General features: G+C 25.3%; 6 protein-coding genes across 7 annotated transcripts; 2 read left to right on the top strand and 4 right to left on the bottom strand.

The window, feature by feature from the left end:
• Nucleotides 1-1,197: 1,197 nt before the first annotated feature.
• Nucleotides 1,198-23,951, top strand: Yip2 (yippee interacting protein 2). The gene is made up of 9 exons (XM_074243772.1): nucleotides 1,198-1,352; nucleotides 1,430-1,596; nucleotides 1,823-1,954; nucleotides 2,373-2,813; nucleotides 3,123-3,478; nucleotides 3,788-4,472; nucleotides 9,431-9,654; nucleotides 9,736-9,918; nucleotides 23,058-23,951. The coding sequence occupies exons 1-6, from the start codon at nucleotides 1,334-1,336 to the stop codon at nucleotides 3,870-3,872; spliced, it is 1,200 nt and encodes a 399-aa protein (XP_074099873.1). The 5' UTR covers nucleotides 1,198-1,333; the 3' UTR covers nucleotides 3,873-4,472; nucleotides 9,431-9,654; nucleotides 9,736-9,918; nucleotides 23,058-23,951.
• On the top strand, nucleotides 4,311-23,951 carry Su(r) (dihydropyrimidine dehydrogenase su(r)). The gene is made up of 5 exons (XM_074243761.1): nucleotides 4,311-4,472; nucleotides 5,182-8,810; nucleotides 9,431-9,654; nucleotides 9,736-9,918; nucleotides 23,058-23,951. Exons 1-2 carry the CDS (start codon nucleotides 4,428-4,430, stop codon nucleotides 8,173-8,175), a joined length of 3,039 nt encoding a protein of 1,012 aa, XP_074099862.1. The 5' UTR covers nucleotides 4,311-4,427; the 3' UTR covers nucleotides 8,176-8,810; nucleotides 9,431-9,654; nucleotides 9,736-9,918; nucleotides 23,058-23,951.
• LOC141527979 (phospholipase A2-like) lies at nucleotides 9,086-10,434 on the bottom strand. The gene is made up of 5 exons (XM_074243784.1): nucleotides 10,266-10,434; nucleotides 9,985-10,158; nucleotides 9,740-9,899; nucleotides 9,460-9,612; nucleotides 9,086-9,391 (listed from the first exon to the last, which is right to left on the bottom strand). Exons 1-5 carry the CDS (start codon nucleotides 10,291-10,293, stop codon nucleotides 9,298-9,300), a joined length of 609 nt encoding a protein of 202 aa, XP_074099885.1. The 5' UTR covers nucleotides 10,294-10,434; the 3' UTR covers nucleotides 9,086-9,297.
• LOC141527978 (phospholipase A2-like) lies at nucleotides 10,560-12,783 on the bottom strand. Of its 2 annotated transcripts, none has more exons than XM_074243783.1 (4): nucleotides 12,646-12,783; nucleotides 11,199-11,367; nucleotides 10,969-11,121; nucleotides 10,560-10,846 (listed from the first exon to the last, which is right to left on the bottom strand). In XM_074243783.1, the coding sequence occupies exons 2-4, from the start codon at nucleotides 11,318-11,320 to the stop codon at nucleotides 10,702-10,704; spliced, it is 420 nt and encodes a 139-aa protein (XP_074099884.1). In that variant the 5' UTR covers nucleotides 11,321-11,367; nucleotides 12,646-12,783; the 3' UTR covers nucleotides 10,560-10,701. The 2 variants fall into 2 exon arrangements, with proteins under 2 accessions (XP_074099884.1, XP_074099882.1); XM_074243781.1 differs by lacking the exon at nucleotides 12,646-12,783 and adding an exon at nucleotides 11,603-11,785.
• Nucleotides 14,080-23,134, bottom strand: LOC141527814 (uncharacterized). The gene is made up of 10 exons (XM_074243477.1): nucleotides 22,993-23,134; nucleotides 22,495-22,904; nucleotides 22,250-22,409; nucleotides 21,923-22,075; nucleotides 21,764-21,813; nucleotides 16,200-16,421; nucleotides 15,885-16,044; nucleotides 15,356-15,508; nucleotides 14,295-15,288; nucleotides 14,080-14,131 (listed from the first exon to the last, which is right to left on the bottom strand). Exons 2-9 carry the CDS (start codon nucleotides 22,895-22,897, stop codon nucleotides 15,195-15,197), a joined length of 1,395 nt encoding a protein of 464 aa, XP_074099578.1. The 5' UTR covers nucleotides 22,898-22,904; nucleotides 22,993-23,134; the 3' UTR covers nucleotides 14,080-14,131; nucleotides 14,295-15,194.
• Nucleotides 18,828-20,972, bottom strand: LOC141527972 (odorant receptor Or1). The gene is made up of 5 exons (XM_074243773.1): nucleotides 20,703-20,972; nucleotides 19,717-20,228; nucleotides 19,398-19,605; nucleotides 19,010-19,165; nucleotides 18,828-18,915 (listed from the first exon to the last, which is right to left on the bottom strand). Exons 1-5 carry the CDS (start codon nucleotides 20,970-20,972, stop codon nucleotides 18,862-18,864), a joined length of 1,200 nt encoding a protein of 399 aa, XP_074099874.1. The 3' UTR covers nucleotides 18,828-18,861.
• Nucleotides 23,952-23,965: the final 14 nt, after the last annotated feature.

A 23,965-nucleotide genomic window follows, 5' to 3' on the forward strand; every position in this document is an offset into this window, starting at 1 on the left:
TATTTTTAATTGTTAATCAACTTTAATAATATTCTAAAACTTATTAAGTTATACAGATTTTTATTAAATTAATATCATATATTAATGATTATTATTGTTATTAAGAGTGTCCAAATATTTTGAATAATTTTTTTTTTTTTTTTTTAATTTTATTATTTATTAAATTAAATTAAAAATATTATTGGATTAAAATTAATACCTCTGTAAATTAATCTCATATATTTACCATTTGAATTTATTCAATATTAATTTATTTATTTAAATTATTAATTATCATCTTCAAATTATTTGCACACTCTTAATTATTAAGTTATTATAATTATAATTTAATTTAAAAATATTCAAGGGATGTTCAAAAATTAAAAAGTAATCTAATTAATTTTTTATGCAATAATCCGTAAAATTATTGGCGTTAACTCGCTATTTTCCGTAAATCTAATAAATATAATAAATATATAATAATTAAAATAAATTATAAATGTAACAGTGTGTTATGGACAATGTTTTCCAGTTACATGGATTTTAATAACCAATTTAAAAAATAGGTGTGTTATAATTACAATTTAATTTCTATATTAAATTAATTTATGTACATAAATATAATCCATACACAGTTTAATTAAAATAAATAAATAAAAGAGCACTTAAAAATTTTATCATCATCTCAAATTTTCTAGTTGATAAAAAAAAATATTATTATTATTTAAATTTCTGATGTGTAATGTTGTTGTACTGAGAAAAGCTAATGTATATTCACTAACTTAATATTGTTTTTATTTCTTACCAGTTGATATTTTCATCCTAAACGAATAATTATTTAAAAGTTTAATTAAAATGTATTAATAATTATGAAAATATTGTTAATTTATCAATTTATTATATTATCCTTTATCCTTTGTAATTAATTTAATTTTTATTCTACTAAAATAATTTTTTTTTAATTTAGAAAAAAAAAATTTTTTTTAATTTTAAAAATCAATTTTTTTTTAAATTTCAAAAATAAAATTATTTAAAAAAATTTTTTAAATAATTTTTTTTAAAAAAGAAGAAATGATTAAAAATTAAATTTCCAAGTTTAAAATAAATAAAAAAAATTCCTTGATTATTATAATTGTACAGCTTATGCATCGGATCAAGGTCTAAAGTTCATTGCCCCTACCACCTCAAGCAGACACTCAACGGAGCAGTGTGTATATCAGTTCTAAAACAGTTAACATTGCTCCAGTCAACAGAAAAATAAACAGTTTATCGTTTTAAAGTGTAAAGTCATAACATCGTTTAATTAAAAAATATTTTTAAGTTGATAAAATAATTTTTTTTGTATTTCTTCACTATGTCGGTGCTAACGAAAGGTAAATAATAAAATTAATAAAATATTTATTTTTTCTTCTTGCCTAAAAATTAATTTATAAATTATTTATTTATTTAGGTATATACTTTGTTGCCGCCAAAAGAACACCTTTTGGTAAAATGGGTGGCATGTTTGTCAATAAATCTGCGACAGATTTATCAGTTGTTGCTGCAACAAGTGCTATTCAATCAGCAGGAATAAAACCCGAGCATGTAGATCATGTTATCTTTGGGCATGTTTTAGCTGTGAGTGAAGATATATATTTATTTGATAAGTTTTCTTCACAAGAAAATTATTTTTATAATAAAAAAAAAAATTATTTCTTCTTTATAAAAAGAAGAAATAATTTTTTTTTTTTTTAATTTAAAATTGTAAATACAATTTTCTTTGATAATTTAATGAATTTAAATTATTTATTAATTATAAAAAAATACAAATTTAATTTTTATTGTAAATTTTTTATTTTTGTAGTTATCTTCATCTGATGGTGCTTTATTAGCAAGACATGTATTATTAAAATCTGGAATCCCTATCGAAAAACCTGCTTTGAGTGTTAATCGATTATGTGGATCAGGGTTCCAATCAATTGTCAATGCTGCTCAAGTAAGTTACTGAACTATATTTAATATTTATTTTAATTACAGTTTATAAATAGATAATATTATTTAAAAATTTTATTTCTTCTTTAAATAATTTAATTAATTTTATAACAAATTATTTTTAAAAAATTTCATTTTTAACTTTTCATATTATTTTTTGCAATAATTTATTTGTTAAATAAATTAAATATCTTCTAAATTAATTAAAATTAATTTTTACACTTCCAAAATTACAAAGAAATTTTTTTTTTATTTAAAAATAATTTTATTAAATTTAATTTTATATTTCAATAAAAAAAAAAAAAAAAAATTTTAACTCATAAAAACTTGATAAAATTTTTTATTTCTTCTTTAATTTTTCTAATAAATTTATTATAAAAATATAATATTCTTCTTTAATAAAAATAATCTTCTTATTTCAGAGTATAATAACTGGAGAATCCGAAATAGTACTAGCAGGTGGTGCAGAAAATATGAGCCAGGTGCCTTTTGTCGTAAGAAATGTCAGATTTGGAACAATGTTGGGCCAGAAAATAGACTTCGAAGATGCGCTGTGGGTAGGATTAGCTGACAGTTACTGTAATTTGCCAATGGGCGGAACAGCGGAGAAATTAGGAGCCAAATATGGAGTTACAAGGGAAGAAGTCGATCAGTTTGCCTTACAAAGTCAGCAACGCTGGAAAGCTGCCAACGACGCGGGTTACTTCAAAGCTGAGTTGGCTCCAGTTTCAATGACCATCAAGAAGAAACAAATTGAAGTGTCTGTCGACGAATACCCTCGTCCACAAACTACAATTGAAGATTTGAAAAAACTCCCGTCGATTTTCCAAAAAGACGGACTTGTTACTGCCGGGACTTCTTCGGTAATCTATAACATTAAGAAATGACCTTGGATCTTGTGAAATATTGACATTTTTTAAGATATAAGCTCATCCTGATGTTACACTCATCAAGAGCTTTCATTTGAGTACCCACATCAATTTTTCATATATGTATATATGAAAAATATATCAAAAATGCATGTGGGTACTCAAATGAAAGCTCTTGATGAGCTTAACACCGGGATGAGTTTAAATCTTAAAAAATGTCAATATTTAAGAAAGTACAGTGCAATTTAACATAATCCATTATTTAATTATATATTTTATTTAAAGTGTTATAAAATTTTTCAGGGAATTTGCGACGGTGCCGGAGCTGTAATTCTTGCCAGTGAAGAAGCTATCAAAAAACACAATCTTAAACCTCTTGCGCGCTTGTGCGGCTACACAACCGTCGGCGTTGACCCTAGTATAATGGGAATAGGACCAGCACCAGCTATTAAGAATCTTTTGAAGCTATCCAAAAAAACTCTTGATAATCTAGAGCTTGTTGAAATTAACGAAGCTTTCGGGGCACAAACTCTGGCTTGTGTCAAGGATTTAGGTCTTGATATTAACAAGTTGAATGTTAATGGGGGTGCTATTGCTCTTGGACATCCTTTAGGAGCCTCTGGGTCTCGTATTACGGCCCACTTAATTCATGAATTGAGGTAAATTTTTTACAATATTAAAATTTAATTTTAATTTTATTTTAAAAATTTCTTCATGGCAATTTTTTTTTTGCCATAATTTATTTGTTAAAAAAATTATTAAATTATTTTTTTCAATTTTCTGTCAAAAAAATTAAAAAAAAAAAAATTGTAAAAATTTTTAAGAATTTTTTTTTTTATTGTAATTAATTTTTAAAAAAAATTTACAATTGTCAGATGACCTCAGTATTATATTTTTTAAATTAAATAATAAAAGATTAATTAAAAAATTTTAATTTTCTTCTAAATTTTTTTTTCTATTTTTTACAGACGAAGAAACGCAAGTAAATTTGCAATTGGAGCAGCTTGTATCGGCGGAGGTCAAGGAATAGCTTTATTAATCGAAGCACTTTAAGTTTATAAACTATTTTAATAAATTTTTAAAAATTTGTTTATTGTTTTTAAATTTATGTGATAATTTTTTTTTTTAAATAAAATTTTTCCCAAAAAAAAAAGAACAGAAAATTGGATCAATTATGCAGCAAAGGTCACATTTATCTTCACTGTAGTTAAAAGAGATTATTATTATTATTGAAGAAACTAGATACTTTGCTCTTTATTGAGTATGAAGTGGTTTTAAGTTATGAAATAAAATAAAATAAGTGCATAAATAATAAGATAAAAAAATTTAGTTGATAAACTTGTTCGAGTGAGCTGAGTTATTAATTTTCTCTCCTTGTTTAAAATTATTGCAAACTATACTTCTCCTTATCTTTGCTGTCAGTGTTATTTAGGACGCTGTGCGAGCAGTTCATATAATATAATTCATATAATATTTGATATTAAAAATTTAGCTAATGGAAAAATTTATTGAAAAGTAAATTTTTTTTTTTTTTTTTTTTTTTTTTTTTTTGGACTGTAATAAATTAATAAATAAATAAATTAATAAATTAATAAATAAATAAATAAAATGACAGATCATCAGGATGTTAGTAAAGATTTACCAGATATTGAAGTAAGTGTTTTAAAATTTTAATTAAAATTATTTTTTACTTTGAAAAAAATGCAAGCGAAGATATTTGTACACATTAATTATTTTTAATTGTCATTATATATCGTTGACCTAATTTTAAAATATCATATCTTATTAAATGAAGAACATTGACTTTTTAAATTTATCTTAAATTTTATAAGACACGTCAGTGAGAAAGAAAAAAACGGTAAAAGTGACAGCGATATAAAAGAATTTATAGAAGGGATACAGCGAAGAAAAAAAAGAGAGAAAGAATTTAATAGACCTAGAAAAATTGAACTTAAAATTTTTTTAAATTAGAAGAATATGTAAATTTATAAAAAAATTAATTATTTGAATTTTTTTTTAAATTAATAATTTTTAAGGATTAGAATAAAGAAGAAATTTTAAAAATTAAAGAAATTTACATTTTATATTTTTTAAAGAAGAAAAAATGTTATTATAATTTTATTCAATGTATATTTAATAATAAAAAAGAAATTAAAAATTTTTTAAGAAGAATTAAATATTTTTTTGAAGAAAATAATTTTTTTAGTCAAGAAAAAAATTTTGACAAAAATAATTTTTTTGAGAAATTAAAATTAAAAAAAAAAAAAAAAAAAAATTCAAAATTAAAACTTGAAAAATTAATAAAGATTTTTAAAAAATAATATTAAAAAAAAAATTTTTTTTTTTTTTTTTTTTTTTCCAGAATTTGCTGAGTTTGAATCCAAAAATAAAACCCTACACAAATTTCGTCCCATCTTTAGAAACGAAGAAAAACAAGCGCCATTGGAAGCGCAACAACAACTTAACCTGTACTTCATGCCTAAAAAATAACTTTGACGACATAAAACACACAACTCTGAGCGAGCGGGGCGCTCTAAAAGAATCAGCGAGGTGTTTAAAGTGCGCAGACGCGCCATGTCAAAAATCTTGTCCAACCCAAATCGACGTAAAGTCCTTCATAACCTCAATATCTAACAAAAATTACTACGGCGCCGCGAAGACCATTTTGTCGGACAACCCACTGGGTCTAACTTGCGGAATGGTTTGTCCTACCAGTGACCTCTGTGTCGGAGGGTGTAATTTAGCGGCAACAGAAGAAGGAGCGATAAATATCGGAGGCTTGCAACATTTCGCAGTGGATATCTTCAAGAAGATGAAGATCCGCGCGACCAGAATTCCCGGTCAGTTTGTGGAGTACTCTGAAACAAAAATAGCGCTTATTGGGTGCGGGCCCTCGTCAATATCCTGCGCGACATTTTTGGCGAGATTGGGGTACACTGAAATCACGATATTTGAAAAGGAAAATTACCTTGGGGGCTTGAGTTCCTCCGAAATTCCTCAGTATCGTTTGCCGTACGATGTAGTTAGCTTCGAAGTTCAGTTGGTCCAAGATTTGGGGGTCAAAATTGAGTGCAACCGAATGCTTTCAGTGGAAGATTTGACGATTGAAAGCCTCCAAAAATCCGGCTACGAAGCAATCTTTTGCGGGATTGGTTTACCAGAAGCAAAAGTGATCCCAATTTTCCAAGGCTTGACTCCAGAAATGGGCTTCTACACCTCGAAGAATTTCTTACCTTTAGTATCAAGCGGCAGCAAGCCCGGGTTATGCAATTGCAAGTCAAAATTACCCAACTTGCACGGCAATGTGATTGTCCTTGGAGCTGGAGACACCGCGTTTGACTGCGCAACATCTGCGTTCAGGTGCGGAGCGAAGAAAGTTTTTGTGATCTTCAGAAAAGGCTTCACCAATGTGCGCGCAGTTCCGGAAGAAATGGAGCTGGCTCGAGAGGAAAAGTGCGAGTTTATTCCGTTTCAATCTCCAAAGCAAGTCATAGTGAAGAACGGTAGGATAGTAGCGATGGAATTCTACCGCACTGAACAGAACGGTGATGATTGGGTGGAAGATGAAGATCAGGTAACTAGGATAAAAGCGGACTTTGTTGTCTCGGCATTTGGATCCGGTTTGTTTGATCTGAAAGTGAAGGACGCGATGCGTCCGATGAAGTTCAATAAATGGGGATTGCCTGAAGTTGATACGGCTAGCATGAAAACTTCTGTCAGGGGTGTTTTCTGTGGAGGAGATCTGGCTGGAGTCGCCCAAACTACAGTAGAGTCCGTAAACGACGGAAAGATAGCGGCTTGGTTCATGCACAAGTTCATCCAAGAATCGCATGGATTAGTTGTGCCGAAAACCCCGCAGCTTCCTAAATTCCACAGTTCAATAGACGACGTTGACATCAGCGTAGAAGTCTGCGGGATGAAGTTCGAGAACCCTTTTGGGTTAGCTTCAGCTCCTCCTGCGACAACAAGTGCCATGATCAGAAGGTCTTTCGAAGCTGGCTGGGGATTCACAGTCACAAAGACTTTTGGGCTGGACAAAGATCTTGTGACAAATGTGTCGCCGAGGATTATCAGAGGAACTACCTCTGGGCACAATTACGGACCAGGACAAGGAAGTTTCCTGAATATTGAGCTAATATCAGAAAAGACAGCTGCTTATTGGTGCCGCAGCATCAGCGAATTGAAAAGAGACTTTCCTACGAAGATAGTAATCGCGAGTATCATGTGCTCTTTTAATCAAGCTGACTGGACCGATCTAGCTAAGCAAGCAGAAGCTGCTGGATCAGACGCATTGGAACTGAACCTTTCGTGCCCGCACGGAATGGGGGAGTCAGGAATGGGCTTAGCTTGTGGTCAAGATCCTTATTTAGTCCGCGAGATATCTAAGTGGGTGAAATCAGCGGTTAAGATTCCAGTTTTTGTAAAATTGACGCCCAATATCACGGATATTGTGGCGATTGCAACGGCTGCTTATGAAGGAGGTGCTGATGGAGTCTCGGCGATAAACACTGTTTCAGGATTGATGGGCTTAAGGTCTGACGGAACTCCTTGGCCTTCAGTTGGAAGCGTTAAAGCTACTACTTACGGCGGAGTTTCTGGAAACGCCACGCGGCCTCAGGCGCTGCGCGCCATTTCTAGCATCGCGAAGAAAATCCCGGGATTCCCGATACTTGGAATAGGTGGCGTTGACTCCGCAGATGTCGCTTTGCAGTTTATCCAATGCGGCGCTTCCGTTGTTCAAATTTGCAGCGCGATACAGAACCAGGATTTCACTTTAATCGATGATTACGTTACTGGATTAAAGACTTTGCTTTATTTGTCGGCTTTGGAGCACACTAGCACTTGGGAGGGTCAAAGCCCGCCGACTTTTAAGCATCAGAAAGGAAAACCCGTTCTTTTCCATCCTCTGGGAGATCATGTTCCTTATTTTGGAGAGTATCAAGTCTTGAGGGAAAAAGCTATGGCTAAAATTAGAGCCAAGGCAGATCCCTTGGAGGTTTTTGAAGAAGAAAATAGAAAAATTGAATCTGTTGGGCCTATTTTAAAAATTAAAGATTTTGTCGGGAAAGCTTTGCCTAATATTAGGAATTACAAGCAGTTGGATAATAAAAAACAAGTTGTGGCGCTGATTGATGATGACTTGTGTATCAATTGTGGAAAGTGCTATATGACTTGTGCTGACTCTGGGTACCAAGCGATTGAATTTAATGCTGAAACTCACATTCCTAAAGTTAATGATGACTGCACTGGGTGTACTTTATGCTTATCTGTTTGTCCTATTATAGATTGTATTACTATGGTACCTAAAACAATTCTACATGTTATTAAACGAGGAATTTACGTTAATAACAATTAATTTAAAAAAAAAAATATTAATAGATAATTGCTTAATAATAAAAGTAAATTTTTATTATAATTTCTGTAATGTAAATCAAAATTTATAACAAAATTAAAATAATAAATATGTCTAAAAAATTTTATCTATTTCTTCTTACCTAAATATTAAGATCTCCAGATATTAGACGTTCTGAGAGGCTGCCAAACATAATTTCACATTTTAAATTCTCAATTTTTCAACAGCCTCCAAATTCATAAATTGATGCACAGAAAAAAAAAGAAATATTTGTCACAAATAAATCTATTTATTTGAGTAGTTTTGTTAAATATTTCTTCATGAAAACTATATAAATTTGGAACAAGTAAATATAACAGTTGACTCGAATTATTTTTTATTATTCGTCAGAAATATATGATTTATTTGTGGTTATAATGGTAAATTTGTCGAAAACAACGACATCTTTGGGATTAAAACTCTCAATTACTGGTTTGATGACGTTACTTGAACCGCGCCAAAAGTGACTGGCATTGTTTTTATTACAACTTAAAGCTACAGCGACGTTTCAAAAAATAGTTTATTTGTATTCATAATAGTGTTTGCATAAATAATATTAATTAATTAGGGATTAGAAAAAGTCATGCCTAACCTATTTGGTAAGTTGTTTAAAATATTATATTTTACGAAAACAAATCTAAAATATTCTTAACCTATAATTTTAACACTTTCATTCAATAGAAGACACGAAAAATATTTCATTATTCAACTAAAAGAATAAAAATTTTTTTTTTTTTTTTTTTTTTTTTTTTTTTTTTCATTCTAAAGCCATTGTAATTTCGAAAATTGATAAAATTAATTTTATAAGTTCATTATTTTCGTCAAATATGATTTATTTACCACAAATAAACCATTTCTTGACCAATATATTTATAACACTGAAGTTGACAGATATTAAAAATTTTTTTGGAATTTTATAGCAATTAAATTATTAAAAAAAAAATTTTACATCTGAAAATTAATAAAAATTACAAGTGAAAATTTTTAAAAGCATTTTTTCTTCAACTCTTTTTTTTTTGTATTTAAATTAAACAAATAAATAATTTTATAAAGCTTCTGTAATATTTTTAAGGTTCTAATTTAATTCTATAAAATCGGAAATAATTTACTGTCTCGCCACTGGAATATTTTTGATGATGATTGATTAAATTCATACTCGAGACATCTTCTTTTAAAAATTCTAAGGGATAAAAAAAATTTATCAGGCTTTAATTTTCAGGACGTGATATTTTTGGAATGCTGTCTTACCCGCCATATTTGATGCAGCGTTTAAATGGATAGTCAAAGGTAAAACATGGAGGTGCTAATATATTGAAATATTTCATTCCTACTTGGTATGACGGTGGAGTCGATACAAGTTTCAAGCAATCATAAAATTGATTGTCGCACTCACATGATGATCTAAAAAAATAATTTTACATTAAATTAAAATTCTTGAATAATGTAAGTTAGGAAAAAATTATTTTTTTAATTAAACGACAATTTTAAGACGATTTTTTTTTTTTTTTTTTTTTTTTTACATAGGTACCGAGGAAATAATCCTTCATTATAAAGCGTTTTAAAATGGCCACCTGCTACGATGTAATTATCACAATTGTCATGTTTCCTACAACATTCATCCGTGCGACTAAATACTCCTAAATCTAATTGATCTTCTGCGATATTTCCTTGACCGCACCATTTAGTCCCTGGAAGAAATAATAGCAGGTAATAAATTTAATCAATTTTCTTTTTACAATAAAAATTTCTCAAATTAATAATTTTTTTCTTTACCTGGAACAATAAAATAAAATGGAGCTTTTACAATAGAGCCGATTTCACTCAGTAAATATTGACCAAAATTTAACATAAATCTACTTTCGATATTTTCATTATTGCTGCTAATTGTTTGACTTTTACAAATATAAAATCGCTCTTTGATCAACCAAATTAAAAATAAAAGAATGACTAAAAAAAAAAAAAAAAAAAAAAAAAAAAAAAAATAATTTATTATTACAGAAGAAATAATATGTAGTAATAATAATCTTTAATAATTTTTTAAACATGCTAAATACCATTATTACATTTATAGAATTTTACCATTTTAATTAAAAATAATAAAATGTAGAAAAATTATTTTTTAACTAAATTAAAAAAAATTGCAGTTTTAACAATGAAAATCTTATTTGTACCGGGAATAATATTTAAGTCATACTAATGAACAAAAAAGCATATCTAATGATTTATTCATTTTTTTTTTTATGCTCTGTAATAACTGATAAAAGATTTAAAGCAATTGGCTGTCAATCATATGCTGTTGCAATAAATATAGCTTCAATAAATTTCTTAAATTTAAAAATTATTAATTTTTAATAAAAAATCTTAATTTTTGTTTAATTTATTTTAAAAATTGTAGAAAAAATTTTTTTCATTAAAAATAATTGGTATTTTTATTTTTAATTAAAAATTTTTTTTTAAATTTTTTCTTCTTTAAATAACTTTTTAATAATTTTAAATTAAATATTTAATGAATTTTTTTGATGTAAATAAATGTAATAAATTATTTTTTCCAAAAAAGTAAGGATTATCTCTTTCTTCTACTCTCATCACTGAGTTGGTATCGACTTGATACTGAAGACATCTTCTTTGCAGTATTCTAAAAAAAAAAAAAAAAAAAAAAAATTAAAGTCATAAATAATTATTTTTTAATTGAATTTTTAGTACAACGCACTTAGTTTGTTAAACTTATTTATTTAAATAAATAAATAAATAAATTACCCTTGATATTTAATACAGTATGAACTTGGATGATCATAAGTGAAGCATTTCGGACGGATAACAGAAAAATACAATCTTCCAAGATTACGCGATAAAAAAGTGTTAACTTTTCTTAAACAAGAGTAAAATTCGTGCTCACATTTGCAAACTGGTCTGTAAATTATTTAACTTGAATATTTTTATAAATTTAATATAAATTTATAATTAGGTATTTTTTTATTTATATTTACTTTCCAAAAAGCTGAGTAGCGATGTCTTTTTTCGATTCAAAGTGCAGTAAGACTTCTCTGTGATGAAATCCGCACAAGTCACGATCTCTGCAACATTTATCGGTTTTGTGAAACTGACCCATGTCGTCATCTTCTATAGCTACATTTCGAACACCACACCATAAAGTTCCTGAAGATAAAAAATAAATAACTTTATAATTACTTGTTAATAAATTTTTAATTAAATAAATTAATTAATAGTAAAACTATTCTTTTAATAATACAAATTATTTATTTATTTATTGCTTCAATATAATACAATAATTTGTAAAAAAAAATTTTTTTTAAATACTAATTTCTTCTGAAGAAATAAAATTTTATTTTCAATAAATTATTTTAAAAAAATAAAATATTATTTAAATTACCTGGCACTATTAATCTTCGTTTAATCAAATGTTTTCGATTAATATAATAAGCACTGTTATTAAATTTATCAACGGATTCAGCCGCTGAATTTATAAATATTAAATTCCAAAATATCACTATATATAATTCCAAAAAAAATTTCATAGTGAAATTTTTATTAATAAAATCTTTTTTATACAATTTTTTTATCATACTGCGCTTAGTTATATTAAAACTAAGAAAAGTTATTATACTAAGTGAATTTTAATCTTGATATTGTGATATAGAGTGTTTGAAAGATTAAATTTATTTGTTCAAAGTTTTCTTTTATTGTACAGAATGGTGAATTGAGTAATTAAGTATTATTTAATAGTCTTTGAAAAAAATTAATTTGAATTAAGAAAATAATTTTTATTTTTTTGATTCAAGTTAAAAAAAATCTTTTAAACTATTTTCTTGGTTTAGATTTTTTTTTTTTTTTTTTTTTTTACTTAATAAATTAGAACTAAAAAAATTTTTTTTTAAATTGCAAAAAATGAAACTTTTTTTAATTTTTTTGTACTAATTTTTATTAATTAAAAAAAAAAAAAATAAAAATTTTTAGATGTCGACTATCTTAATTTTTATTAATGAAAATTAAATATTATAATAATTAATTTATTTTATCAAGAAAATCTCAATAAATATTAAAAATTAATTAAAGAATAGAAAAAAAAAAAAAAATAAATTAAATTAAAAAATTAAAGAATAAAACACAAGAGCTTGATTTTATTTAAAACAAATTTTAGATGTACACAAAATTAAAAAAAAAAACTGAGTTTATCCTCTATTTAAAATTTCAACATAATTAGGACTGTCTTTCCATTGTATAATTTTCTTTTGCGATTGATCATACTTGTATTCAAGGCATTTTCGACCTGCAATATCTAATATACTAAAAAAAAAAAGAAAATAAAAAATTTTTATTGAATTGATAAATAAAAAAAAAAAAAAAAAAAAAAAAAATAAATAAATAAATTAATAAATTATAATACTCTCTAATAAATCCACAAGCTAAATTTACCTTGACTTGCTTATACACGTCGCAGGAAAATTATAATCAATGCATTGAGGTCCTAAAATAGTGAAATATGTATTGCCAATTTCTCTAGCAATTGGATTATTTGCCGCTTTTAAACAATTATAAAAATCTTGGTCGCATGCGCACCAGGATCTAAGGATTCAAAAATAAAATTTTATTAATTAATGAAAATAATTTAAAGTTTTTTGTAAATAATACCTCGTAAATGCGCCATTGTTTCTCAAAGGACCTAAAGTCTCTCCGCTTTCAAGATTGAAAGGACACTTGTCGTGTTGTCGACAGCAGGCATCTGTGTGCTTAAATGGACCTAAGTCATTCTCATCGCGAGCTATATTCCCGTTACCACACCAACGAGTGCCTGAATAATTATTTTAAAGTAATTAAAATAATTTTTTTCGGGTCAAAATTTTTGCCGCAATTTTAAAATAAATTGTTCAAATTTTTAAAATTCCCGCCAAAATATAGGTCCTACAAAAAAAAAATGGTTGAAACAAAAGTTGTTTAAAATTTAATTTTGTAAAAAAAATGTTTCTTATGATTTTTTGAAAAAACCAATATTTTCTCTGTAACTCCAAAATTAAGATTCATAATCAAAAGTATAAATTTTGTTTTTTGAAATTATGGGGAAATTATTGATCCTAAAAAAAAAACATAAGAGACACTTTTTTTAGAAAATTAAATTTGGAACAACTTTTGTTTCAAACATTTTTTTTTATAGGACCAATATTTTCGTCGCAATATCAAAAATTTGAATCAGGTGTAAAAATTTACCTGGAAATATTACGCGAATTTTTTCACTGTACTGTTTTACAAAATCACTGAATTTAATTTTATTAGGAGCAGACTCTTGATTATTTGAATGCAAAGCATTTTTCCATTTCTTGGGTATCCAGGATTTAATTTTCTTAACCGATCCTTTTAAACCCGCAAGCCCTTCTTCAATCGTAGACAATCTCGTTGACTGTTGATCAAATTCTTCAAAATTATTCTCCGAATAAATTTCCAAAATTTCTTCCAGTTCTTTTTGGCTTGATTCAACAAATCCTTTTGCAACTACGCAGCTAATTTGAATCAAAAAACACGCAAAAAAAATTGCGCGCATTCCAAAATTTGTGAAAGTTCCTATCGCGTTAAAATTTGACAAAGAGTTCTTTAAATTAAATTGTTTTTTTTTTTTTTAAATATATTTTTTAAAGGCTGAGATTTCGATTTATATACACGCGCGAAAAACAATAAATATTATCTTGCTTGTTTAATAATAATATGTGACAAGTGTGGATGTGACTATTAACTGTCGTGAAGAAATGTCGCGCACTGAAAAAGACCTTATAAATAAAAATATTTTACATTGGAGACATTTAACTACATGACTAATTTAATAGAACATGTTTTTTGCTAAAAGAATAATTAATGTGGCCAATAATTGTTGCAATATGTCTTTTAATGACACAAATGGTTAATATATCTCCTGAAAAAAAAAAATTTCAAGCATTAATATATTAATTTATTATTAAAATAAATCAAAATATTTTTATTGCAATTAAAAAAGCTAATTAAATATAAAAAGAATCATTCTGTCAGTGTTTATAAATTTTTAATTGAATAATTGAATATCAAGAAGAAAAACTTACCAGGAAATATTTTTTTCAAGTCATGCGAATTCAATTCTTTTTTAACTACGTTCAAAAATCCACTAAATTTACTTGTTAAAGCAGATTTTGATTCTTCTGATGGACTGTCAGAAATATTCAATTTCTGCTTTATGAATAAGTAAGCACTTTTGGCCTGAGATTTTACTGAATTGTAAAAAGATTTGAATTTTTTGATTGCACCCGATTCTTTGATGCCGGCAATCGAGCTTTCAATTTTAGACAATCTCGTCAGAACTAGATCAGACTTATCAACAACCTTGTTCGAATATATCTTCTTGATCGTCACAGCTTTTTCTTGGTTCGACTCAGCAATTCCCTCGGTGTAAGTACTGTTGACTTGGAACAATACAAGTACACCAAAAAAAGCGCAAGCATTCCAAAACCTTTGAAAGATTCTATTGTGTTTAAATCTGACGGCTGATGTCTTTAAACTGTTACAGTTTCTTCACTGTACTTCTGAACTGCTGAGTTTCGGGTTTATATATATGGCCAAATATCCAAAATTATTTCCCTATCTATTCATTGGCGGCACTTAAAATGTTTAGATAATTATTGACTGACGTAAAAAAATTGACGCACAATTACTGACCTTGAATTATCAAATTCAATCAAATAATAGAGTACTTATATATTGACAATTAACATAAATTATTATTATTGCTTTTTATCAAACCATCTGCTTGCTATCCAAATATATATTTTTATTGATACAAATATTGATAAACTGTTTTGTGATGGGTCTTTGTTTACACAAATATTAGTATTAATATTATTGGATTACTATTGTTTGTTTTATTCAATTTTGAATTTTAAATTTTAAATATAATAATAATAATAATTTATTTAATAAATATTATAAAAAAAAATTAATAAATCATTTTAAAAATGTTTATTATCAAACCATTGTAGTTTTTTGGGCTTAGAAGTGTCAAAATTATATTTAACACATTTTTTTCCAATATTTCCAATTATTCTGCCAAATAAAAATCATCAAATTGACAATAAATTCTTCTAGATAATTTAATAATAATTTATCTTACTTTTGATATTCTGCGCATGATTCAATAGGATAATCCATTGCAAAACATTGAGGCTGAAGTACATTAAAATAAGTTTCACCTATACTCTTTGACAGAAGAGACTTGGCTTTTTTTAAACAACAATAAAATTTGTGGTCACATGAACATGCTGATCTAGATAAATTAAAATTTTTTATTGTATTAATAACTATAATAATAAAAGAAAAATTTTAATTTATTTCTTCTTTAGTCAAACTAGAATAAAAATTCAAATTTAAAAAATTTAAGAAGTTATTTTTTTAATAATTATTGAAATTAATAAAAAATTGTACTTGTAATTTTTTTAAATTATCTATTTGTAAAATTTTTTTTTTTTGATAAAAAAAATTGTCTGGTAATTAATTTTTTTTTTTGAAGAAATTGGAACAAAACAATATATAAAAATTTTTAATTTTTCTATTTTTTAAAAAATAAAATTTTTTTGTCCCAATTTCTTTAAAAAAAAAAAAATTTTTTTAATTAATTTTTGATGATAAAAATTAAATATTACCGCACAAAAGTTCCATCATTAATCAAAGGTCCCAAAGTTTCTCCAGCTGGAATATTCTTCTTGCAATTATCATGGGTCCTACAGCAACTATCAGTGTCATTAAAAACACCAAGATCATCATAATCTGAAGCAATGTTTCCCGGACCACACCATTTGGTTCCTAATATTTAAATATTAAAATTAAAATGAAGAAATAATAAAAAGAAGAAATAACTATAAAAATAATTTAAAAGCGGAAAGAAAAAATAAATATAAAATTCTCCAAAAGCCAAAAATTAAATTCCAAAACTTACCCACAAAATATATTTAACAAACCTGGAAAAATTAAATGAACTTCTTTTTCAAATTTTTCTAAAATTTCTGAAAATGACTTGCCTATAAAAGTTTGATTACTCGGTTCCATAGTTGATGAAATACTTTTAATAATTAATTCCATAAAAGACTTGTATGTTCTTTGTTTTTCTTCAGAGATATTTGAATTTGCTTTGATTAATGTATTTTTTTCAAAAATAATTATTATGACAGCAGCAATTACTCCTAGAATTAAATAAATAATTATTTATTAAATTATTTAATAAAAATAAATAAATAAATAAATAAATAAATAAATACAAACCAAGATAAAAAAAATTTCTTCGCATTTTAAAAAAATAAATTTAAATTATTAAAATTGAATCGGAAAAAGTTTCAAGTTAAATTGAAGCTAAAAAATAAAAATTTATATTATTTATGGTGCTAAATATTTGTAACAATAATTATTATATAAATATACTTTTATAATCCTTCGTGGAATATGTAATGGTCATCTGATTAAATCTTATCAATTTAATGCAAATATGTTAATAATAATATTGACTCATATTTTGTGTACTTAACTTGGAAAATTAAGCGCGCTCTTGTAGAGTTAGAGGCTTAAAATTATTTCAGGAAAATTTAGTGGGAGAAATTGTAGCTTCTTTCAACATTTAATGAGAAAAGTATTTTAAGAATACATTTCTTCATTATTGTAAGAAGAAATAATTAGTTTTATTGCAAAAGATAAAAATATAATTTTTTTTTTTTTTTTTTTTTTTTTTAGAATTTATTAGAGAAAAAAAAATTTTTTGAAGGAAGAAATTAGTAGAGAAGAATATCAAAAATTTTGTTATTTAAATAAAAAAGAAAGAGCAATACAAAATTTTAATTCAAAATAATTAAAATATTTTTTAAAAAAATTAGCTATTTTTTTCTTAATTAAAAATCTGGATTGTCAAGCCATTGAAGCGTAAAATTTTTTGATATATCAACTTGATATTGAGTACACTTCCTTTCAAAAAGCCTTTTCCTGGAAAAATAAATCAAAATCTTTACACATCAATATAAAAATTAAAAAACAAAAAATTATTGTAAATATACCCTCCGTATTCAGCGCAGGAGACTATTGGATGTCCGTAATAAATGCACTGAGGTCCCAGCCTTGTAAAAGCGCCATTATTAATCAAAGGACCAAAACTCTTTTCAATTTGTATATTAAATGGACATCAGTCATGATTTTTGCAGCAAGTGTCAGTACTTTCGAAGAAACCTCTATCTTCTTTACTCTTAGCTGTGTTTCCATCACCACACCACCGAGGAGTTCCTTAAAATAATAACTTCTAAATTTATTTCTTCTTTTGAAAAAAATTTCTTCTTTTAAAAAAAAAATACACAATATTTTTTTAAGAAATTAATTTGTTAAAAAGTTTTAAATTATTTTATTTCTTCAGCTAAAAAAATATAATTTTAATTTTTTATTACAAAATTGTTCATTTTTTTTTTTTTTTTTCAGAAGAATTTTTTCCGAGTTTCTTTTTTTTTAATTCAACAAAAAACAAAGAAGAAATGACTAAATTAATCATTAATTTGCACAAGATAAAAAAAAAAAAAAATTGCACTTATAAAAATAAAATAATTATAATAAAAAATCATAAACTGACTTATCAATTCGCGAGTAAAACTCACAAAGTAATTACGCAAACTGATAAAATAAATCAGATAATCATCTCTCCACAATCATTAAATAAACATCAACTAATCGAATTACTAGGATATATTAATCGAAGCTGATCCTTGTAGTCGTTCAAAAACGCTCCAAATCCTTTGCCTGCGACAGCCGCGACTTTAACCACAGGCCTAAGAATTGTCTTCACAGAATTCTTAATAAATCCTGTAGTAATTCCCGAAGATTCTCCCGGATTTGAAGTAGAATTTTCATCAAATAATTTCCCGACACTTGTTGCGCCTTTAATTAATTTTTCCACACTGTTCTGATTTGTTTCTATACTCGGTTCTAAATTATAATTCGAGTACTGTTCAATTATTGTTGTGTAATCCGGACCTTCTGAAGCTGTTAATTGACTATAAATTTTTTCTGGATTAAAAATTAAAATTAGTAAAATAAAATTTATTATATTGCACATCTTCACTGAAAAATAATACTTGTTGAGTGTAATAGATAGACGCTTGGAAAACTCACAGATTACTCAAGAAAAATTATTAAATAATTTTCCATCGCTTAATTGATATTATCTTATGTCATAAATATTCTTCTATTAATGAATTACTGCGATTCATGTTGTTTATCATCTTTATTGTGTTATATAATGTGTTTACTCATAATTTTCTTTTATTACTATTATGAATTAATTATTTTTTTACAAGAAAATAGCAATAAAAATTTTTTATTTAAAAAAAAATGTTAAATATTTAAAAAAAAATTTTTTTATTTTAAAAATTGTTAAAAATTAAAAAAAAAATTTTTTTTTAAGCAAGAAGAAATATTTAAAAAATTTTTGTATAATTTAATTTTTTATTAGATTGATTTAAATAATTTTTAAATTATTTATTTATTTAATTATAATTTTTTAATAATAAAAACACATTTTGATATTTTATTATTAAAAAATTAGATTAAATTTTAAATTTTGAATTTAAAAAAATTATTTAATATTTACTTTAATTAATTAGTTGAACTTTTCAATAGTGTAAAAAATGAATAAGACATTCGGAGTATCTGAAAAAGATAATTTAAATTTTATTATTAAAAGTAAATTATTATGAAAAAAAAAAAAAAAAAAAAAAAAGAAAAAAAATTTTTTTAAACTTACACCGACAAATAATTGTAAAGATAATTTCATCAATGGACCAACAGTAAAAATAATTGATTTATTGAATCGAGTGATCAATAATCCTAAAGATCTGTTGTAACTTTTATGAAATTTCCACCAATGTCCAGAAAATGCAGCCGTACCGATACTTGCGCTCTTAAATAAATTTTAAATAATAAAAATTAATATTCCTAACAAATTTAAATAAAAATGTAATATAATAATAATAATAATTGAATAAAAAAAATTTTTTTTTATTCTGGGGTAAGATGGACCCACCTTCCAAATCCAAAATGATGAAAAAATATTATAAAAATAAATTTTTGGTCAATTTTTGAGGTGGGCCATCTTGCCCCACCCACCTCTTTAGAGTAATGATAGTACAAACCTGCAATTCAAGTTCATTGCCGTGGTAACAATATATAAAAATCTGATAAGTCATACAACATAAGTATACCATCATACCAAAAAATTCCACTGGTATAAAAACAGTCATCTGTGTGACATGAAATGCGCTGATGCAAATTATGAGACAATTAGCCGTCAATTGGAGTAAAATAGCAATTCCAAAAATATCTTCTATCTCTTTAACAAAACTAAAAAAAATAATTAATTTTAACATAATTATTTCCTAAACAATTTTGAAATCAATTTAACAATTTTGGAATTAATTTAAAAATTTTAAAATTAATTTAACAATTTCTTACTCGTGAATTTCATTACTGTGTTCAATAATCCGATTAATTTGTTTATTCAAAAAATCTTTCTCATTTTTTTCAACAACACAGTAATCTCCAAATTCCAAATCAATATTTTTCAAATTCTGCTTAATAATTTCTAATTGACAGCACGCAGCATTCATCAATCCAGTTATCAAAGTATCCATACCAATATTGTGAAAACAAGCTATAATAACCGCAACTGCTTGATGCCCGGAAGTTATCTCAAAAGCAGGGCTTTTTTTTGTGTCATAAGGATACCAAGCTTCCATTGGCAGACGTCTTGTGTTTCCAGCTATTGCATCGGCGATTGGAGTTGCTCCCCAACATGAAACGGCAACTGTTCCAAAACTTTGATACGCTGCATGGTGAAGCAATCCTTGCCATGCATAATACGTAAACACGCGCTCATATTTATCTTGATTGGAATAATAATTTACTGTTGAGAGCTTATCTAAAAGAACTTGAATCCGTTTTTGATTTTTAAGTATTACAAATACCTTTATTTTGGAAATAATTTTTGATGAAATATTTGTTTTTAAAAGAATTTTTTTAAGAAAATGGGGCTTGATAGTTTTTTAGAATTTTTATTTATATTAAAAAATGTTTTCATCTTTTAATAATATAATTTTTATTTATTTTAATAGCTATAGCTTTTTTAAATTAATATTTAAAAGAAAATTTTTGTAATTTTAGCTTCATTAGAATTTAAATGGCGCGCGCATGCGCAATAAATTGCGCGCGCTTAAATAGAGAATTTAAATATATAAAGAAATATTTTAAACATTAATTTTAATTATTAAAGTATTTTTAATTAATTTGTTTAGTTGAAAAAATTTTTTAATTTTATCTCAAATCAAAATATAAGAAGAAATAACAATTTTTTAAGTATTAATTATAAAAAAAAATCCTTTCACCACAAATCCCAGTTTCTTCACTCGAATAAAAAATTAAATAACAATAATAATAATGACCTTATATGCGTGAATACTATTAGTCATCAACAAAAAAGTAGTAGCAATCATAAGTTCAATATTCCCCCAAATTACAAACAAATTAACAGTTTGTACCGTCAAATAAATTCCAAGAATAAAAATAAAACTGAGAAAAGTATAGAAAAAATAAATACTCCGATAAGGTTCCAAAACTGGAGGCCAGGTGCCGATGTATTTTGTTAAAGTGAGAGATACTTTAATGTTATAATACGGCTGTAAATGCCGCAATTTAATACTATCTAATTCCATAATAATTTTCAATGAATTGTACTGTTAACTATTACAGATCCAAAAGGTTGAAAGTTTAAACTCCGATTGCGACTAAACCTCTGAGAAATTAAAAGCTTTAGACAGTTTAATAATTCAAGAAATCAAATTTGAAGGCAGAGATAATATAGGTCTTTTGTCTTCTCTCTAATGTATTCAGTAATTATCTATTGGAAATTGTAGTAACATTTACCAACGTCTGAGGAAAGGAAATTTCGTAAATACCGTGTGTGTACTACAGTCGTTATAATTACTAATTTATAATACGTAACTTGTAATCACGCTGACGCTATTAGTTCAAGTCTGTAATTTATTTTGATAATACGTTACTTCCACAGGATCTATATATATATACACCTTTAACTTACAGTTATGTATTATATGTATATAGATAGAAATTTTTATATTTTGTGGATTTTGTAATAGCTTCTTTAATAATTTTAGGGATTGTTTAAATACACAAAAGGATAAAATCAAGGATTTTCTTCTATTTGTTAAATATTTCTTCAATATTTTTAAAAAATTTTACAAAGAAGAAATAGATTTTTTTTTTATTCATTTTAATTATTATTTTTTTTTTTTTAATCTATATAATTATATATTTTTATAAAATTTTATAAAGAAGAAATAGCTCCTTTTTTATTCATTTAATTATTTAATTATTTTTTATAAAATTGTGAAATATTTTTATAAAATATTACAAGAAGAAATAAATTTTCTATATTTTATTAACTAAAAATCAGGTATGTCGTACCATTCAAGGGTTTTATTACTTGAATAATTTAATTTATATTGAACACACTTTTTTTCAGTCCTTCTTGAGCTGAAAATAGAGAAAATTAATTTTTTTTTTTAATTTTGGCATTAATTAAATTTATAAAAAAATTTTTAATTTTAAAAATAAAAAAAAAAAAAATGTTCATAACACTTACCTATCATACTTCTCGCAAGACATAATTGGATAATGAAAACCAAAACATTGTGGTCTTAAAATATTGAAGTACGTTGTACCAATATTTGTTGATATAAGCGTATTGACTTTTTTCAAACATTTATAAAATTCATAATCACACGAGCATGCTGATCTTGAGTCAGAAAATAAAGAGTAAAAAATTAATAAATTATCCTAAAATTTGTAAAAAAATTTTTACAAAAGAAGAAATAAAATTACATTTATATTAAAAATTTAATTAATTAAAATATTTTTAAAAAACGCTCTAAATTTATGTTAATAATTTAAATAAATTAAAAATAATTACCGAGTAAAAATTCCAATATTTTTTAATGATCCCATACTTTCGCCGGCTTCAATTGAGTAAGGACATGAATCATGTTGCCGACAGCAAATATCAGTTTGTGAAAATACTCCAATATCATCATTTTTTCTTGCTGAATTGCCACTACCACACCACAAAGTTCCTTAATTTATTAAAATATTAATTAAAATTTAATAAAATAAGAAAATATTAAATACTATAAACAATAAAAAAAAAAAAATATTTACCAGGAAAAATAGCTTGAAAATCATCTCTAAATATATTTAAAATATCACCAAAACCTCTTTCAGTATTTTCAATCGCTTCATTAACTTTAGTAGCGTTAGGCCGAAGTAAAAAAATCCTAAATGACTCAGGTAAATAAGAAACAATAACTTCAACGATCCCATTAGTATCAGAGCGTTGAATAGTAGCTAAAATAACTTGAAAAAATTTTTCTATTCCGGATCTGTATGTTAATTTCATATCGATTTCATTATCAATGTAGTCATACGATAAATCATTGTTTAATTTACTATTATTTTTATTATTATTATTATTATTATTATTATTATCAAATACTATTTCTTCACCATGAAGAGAATTAATCGTTTGATGAATTATTAATAATTTTATAAAAACATGAATCATAATGCATCTAAAAAAATATTAAAATTTTTTATTTTTTTTTTTTTTGTAATCAATTAATTAAATTATAAAACACTTGGATTTAATTAATTAATTACCTGTAGCTGAAGATTATTTATCAAAGGTTATAATTAATAAATATTATTTAAAATTTATGACGCAGTTACTTTCAAGTCTCAGCGAATACAGACATTCTCATAAGTGACAGCCAACTCTTTTATACAATCAACGAGAATCGAGAAAGAAACCACAAGTGAAGAGTTTATGAGTTGTAATGAAAGAGTTATTGAAAAATTCACTCCTACAATATTATTACTTAATATAAAAGTAATATTTTTTTTTTTATTATTTATTTTTTATTGAAGAAAAAAATTTTAACGCGGTATGTGTTATTATTAATTATTGTACATTTTATCTGGTGTGTTATAACAATTAATGTATTTTTATATTTATTTTCTTTTTAAGTATTATATATTTACTTATATTTGTTAAGTCTTGTGTCGCTAACAGTAGGTCAAGAGCGTTCACTTTTTGGTCTAAGAGCAGATAAAGTCTCTTCACCTCCAAGGTCATTAAACTTAATGCTTGTTAAAATAATAAATATGTATAATTGTAAAAGTTGTAATTAATGTTGCTTTAGAAAGTTTTGTTTATGTTCGTATAATGCAATTATTGTTATTATTGTGTACTTAAATAATTTTTTTTTTTTTTTAATTCATTAAAAAAAAATTATTTTTTTTAAATTGGCTGTTATAATTTTTGTAAGAAATAATTTATTACACAGCCGATAATTTTATATACATTAAAATTTATACAGTTAAAAAAATTATTAATAGAAGGATTTATTAATTATTAATAATTTAATTTATTTGAAAACAATTATTTAATTTATTAAATTTTAATAAATATTTTTTAACATTTCCCGACCTTTCATTTGAGTACCAACATCAATTTTTCATATATTTTTATATATTACATATATGTATATATGAAAAATATAAAAAATCCTTCTATCAGTGTATTTTATTAAAGTTAAAAAAAAAAAAAAAAAAAAAAATTCAAATAAATAAA

Source organism: Cotesia typhae, unplaced genomic scaffold (assembly GCF_013202065.1).
Source record: "Cotesia typhae breed Kobodo isofemale line unplaced genomic scaffold, CoteBio_Ctyphae contig_413, whole genome shotgun sequence".
Lineage (NCBI taxonomy): Eukaryota > Metazoa > Arthropoda > Insecta > Hymenoptera > Braconidae > Cotesia > Cotesia typhae.

Excerpts from the sequence above, each read along its gene's own strand:
- LOC141527972 (XM_074243773.1), bottom strand. The coding sequence starts at position 20,972 with ATGGAATTAGATAGTATTAAATTGCGGCATTTACAGCCGTATTATAAC. Across the intron at positions 20,229-20,702 it reads ATAGTATTCACGCATATAAG|GTATTTGTAATACTTAAAAA; the intron begins GTCATTATTATT and ends TCCAAAATAAAG. Across the intron at positions 19,606-19,716 it reads CACAGTAATGAAATTCACGA|TTTTGTTAAAGAGATAGAAG; the intron begins GTAAGAAATTGT and ends TATTTTTTTTAG.
- LOC141527814 (XM_074243477.1), bottom strand. The coding sequence starts at position 22,897 with ATGATTCATGTTTTTATAAAATTATTAATAATTCATCAAACGATTAAT. Across the intron at positions 22,410-22,494 it reads TTTTCAAGCTATTTTTCCTG|GAACTTTGTGGTGTGGTAGT; the intron begins GTAAATATTTTT and ends TAATAAATTAAG. Across the intron at positions 15,289-15,355 it reads TCATGCGCAGAATATCAAAA|AATAATTGGAAATATTGGAA; the intron begins GTAAGATAAATT and ends TTTATTTGGCAG.
- LOC141527978 (XM_074243781.1), bottom strand. The coding sequence starts at position 11,747 with ATGAAATTTTTTTTGGAATTATATATAGTGATATTTTGGAATTTAATA. Across the intron at positions 11,122-11,198 it reads GCTACTCAGCTTTTTGGAAA|ACCAGTTTGCAAATGTGAGC; the intron begins GTAAATATAAAT and ends AATAATTTACAG. Across the intron at positions 10,847-10,968 it reads TACTGTATTAAATATCAAGG|AATACTGCAAAGAAGATGTC; the intron begins GTAATTTATTTA and ends TTTTTTTTTTAG.
- Yip2 (XM_074243772.1), top strand. Across the intron at positions 1,955-2,372 it reads CAATTGTCAATGCTGCTCAA|AGTATAATAACTGGAGAATC; the intron begins GTAAGTTACTGA and ends TTCTTATTTCAG. Across the intron at positions 2,814-3,122 it reads TTACTGCCGGGACTTCTTCG|GGAATTTGCGACGGTGCCGG; the intron begins GTAATCTATAAC and ends AAAATTTTTCAG.
- LOC141527979 (XM_074243784.1), bottom strand. The coding sequence starts at position 10,293 with ATGGTAAAATTCTATAAATGTAATAATG. Across the intron at positions 10,159-10,265 it reads ATTCTATAAATGTAATAATG|TCATTCTTTTATTTTTAATT; the intron begins GTATTTAGCATG and ends TTTTTTTTTTAG. Across the intron at positions 9,900-9,984 it reads ATTTTATTTTATTGTTCCAG|GGACTAAATGGTGCGGTCAA; the intron begins GTAAAGAAAAAA and ends TATTTCTTCCAG.